The sequence below is a fragment of the Octodon degus genome, unplaced genomic scaffold (assembly GCF_000260255.1).
Source record: "Octodon degus isolate 3935 unplaced genomic scaffold, OctDeg1.0 scaffold00148, whole genome shotgun sequence".
Classification (NCBI taxonomy): Eukaryota; Metazoa; Chordata; class Mammalia; order Rodentia; family Octodontidae; genus Octodon; species Octodon degus.
In genome coordinates this window covers 6,733,297-6,734,598 of record NW_004524724.1, presented here as the reverse complement: position 1 = coordinate 6,734,598, position 1,302 = coordinate 6,733,297, and the positions used below count along the sequence as shown (strand labels likewise).

Genomic DNA, 1,302 nt, shown 5'->3' with positions numbered 1-1,302 from the left:
CTTGGAGTGACTCGAATCCACCTCTTTTGGGCTGTCAGGCCCTTCATAGGTGTTTTCCATCAGAAGTCTCCTCAGTTTCTGTAGTTTTGGTCGGCACCGTCTTAATTCCCAGTAATTATTGGCAAAACCAAAGATCTAGAAATCAGAACACATTAGCAGCCATTGTGAAGAAATTCCAACTTGACCAACACTACCAAGGAGAACCAAAGGTGGGGACTGACTCTCTGCAAAGCCCAATTCAGCAGGCACGGCCCACAAAAAGAATGACAACTTTTCTAATCGGTGGTTTGTTTTTTTGTCTGGAAACAGGGAACTGCTAGCTTGGCCTTGAGCTCCTGACAGTCCTCCTACTTCAGCCTCCAGTGCTGGAATGCCAGGTCTTCACCCCCATACTTGGCTGAAAAGGAGGGAGTGAACGTCACACATCTCAGGTGCACTCTATAAAATAACTCCACCCGGGAAAAGCTGCCCAAGACGGCACACCAGGTGGAAACGACACCCTAAAGATGAGAGACACAAGAACGAAGAGAGGTTCTCATGATCTTCAAATAACACAGGAATACCAAAGGGAAAGGGGTGCCCTTGTTTTGGGCCCCCCGTGATGCACAAGCAAAACAGAAGGCAAAGGAGAGACTTCTGTTCAATGCAAGCAGCTTCTGGGTTGCAGTAGGCACACCTGCAAGAACTCCCAGCACTGCGGGCGACTGAGGCAGGACTGCCACAACCTCAGGCCAATACAGCAATGCCCTGTCTTTAAAAATAAAGGGGGGGGGGGGGCCGGGAGAAGGGGCAGGGAGATAGTTCTGTGGCATAAGCACCTGTCTAGCAAGCACAGGATCTGTAGTTCTAGCCCCTGTACCACAAAAAAGAAAATCAAACAAAATACAGACAGGTCCACAGTAACTCAAAAATAGAAATGTTGAGAAATTTCCAATTTGATGAGATAGCCTCTCGGAAACCCATGATCACACATTTTATACCTAAAGGTTTTTTTTTATTTTTTGTTGTTTTGTTTGGGGGGAGGTTAAGACAGGATCTCACTATGTAGTCGAGTCTCGAAGTCACCATGTAGCTCAGGCTGGGCTCCAACCCCAAAGATCCTCCTGCCTCAGCCTCCCCAGGGCTGAGATTACAACTGTGCACCCCCACACCCGGCTTCCATCTGAAGCTTTGACTGCAGACAGGACTGGCGCTCAGCTATCACACTCACACAGAAAGTCAGAGCGGTACCTCAGCATGGATCAGGTCGGGCGGCGCGGCCTGACGCTGGAGCTGCTCAGGTGTCTGGCATCCGGGGACACA

The 1,302-nt window shown here is 49.5% G+C and overlaps 1 protein-coding gene across 1 annotated transcript in view; it reads right to left on the bottom strand.

Moving 5' to 3' along the window:
* Positions 1–1,302, bottom strand: part of Dscc1 (DNA replication and sister chromatid cohesion 1) — a gene marked incomplete at its 5' end in the record, with an annotated part of 8,819 nt that extends 7,517 nt beyond the window's left edge. Inside the window, 2 exons of the mRNA XM_012517167.2 lie at positions 7–135; positions 1,231–1,302. Of these exons, the coding sequence (XP_012372621.1) occupies positions 7–135; positions 1,231–1,302 (201 nt within the window). The remainder of the gene's footprint in view (positions 1–6; positions 136–1,230) is intronic.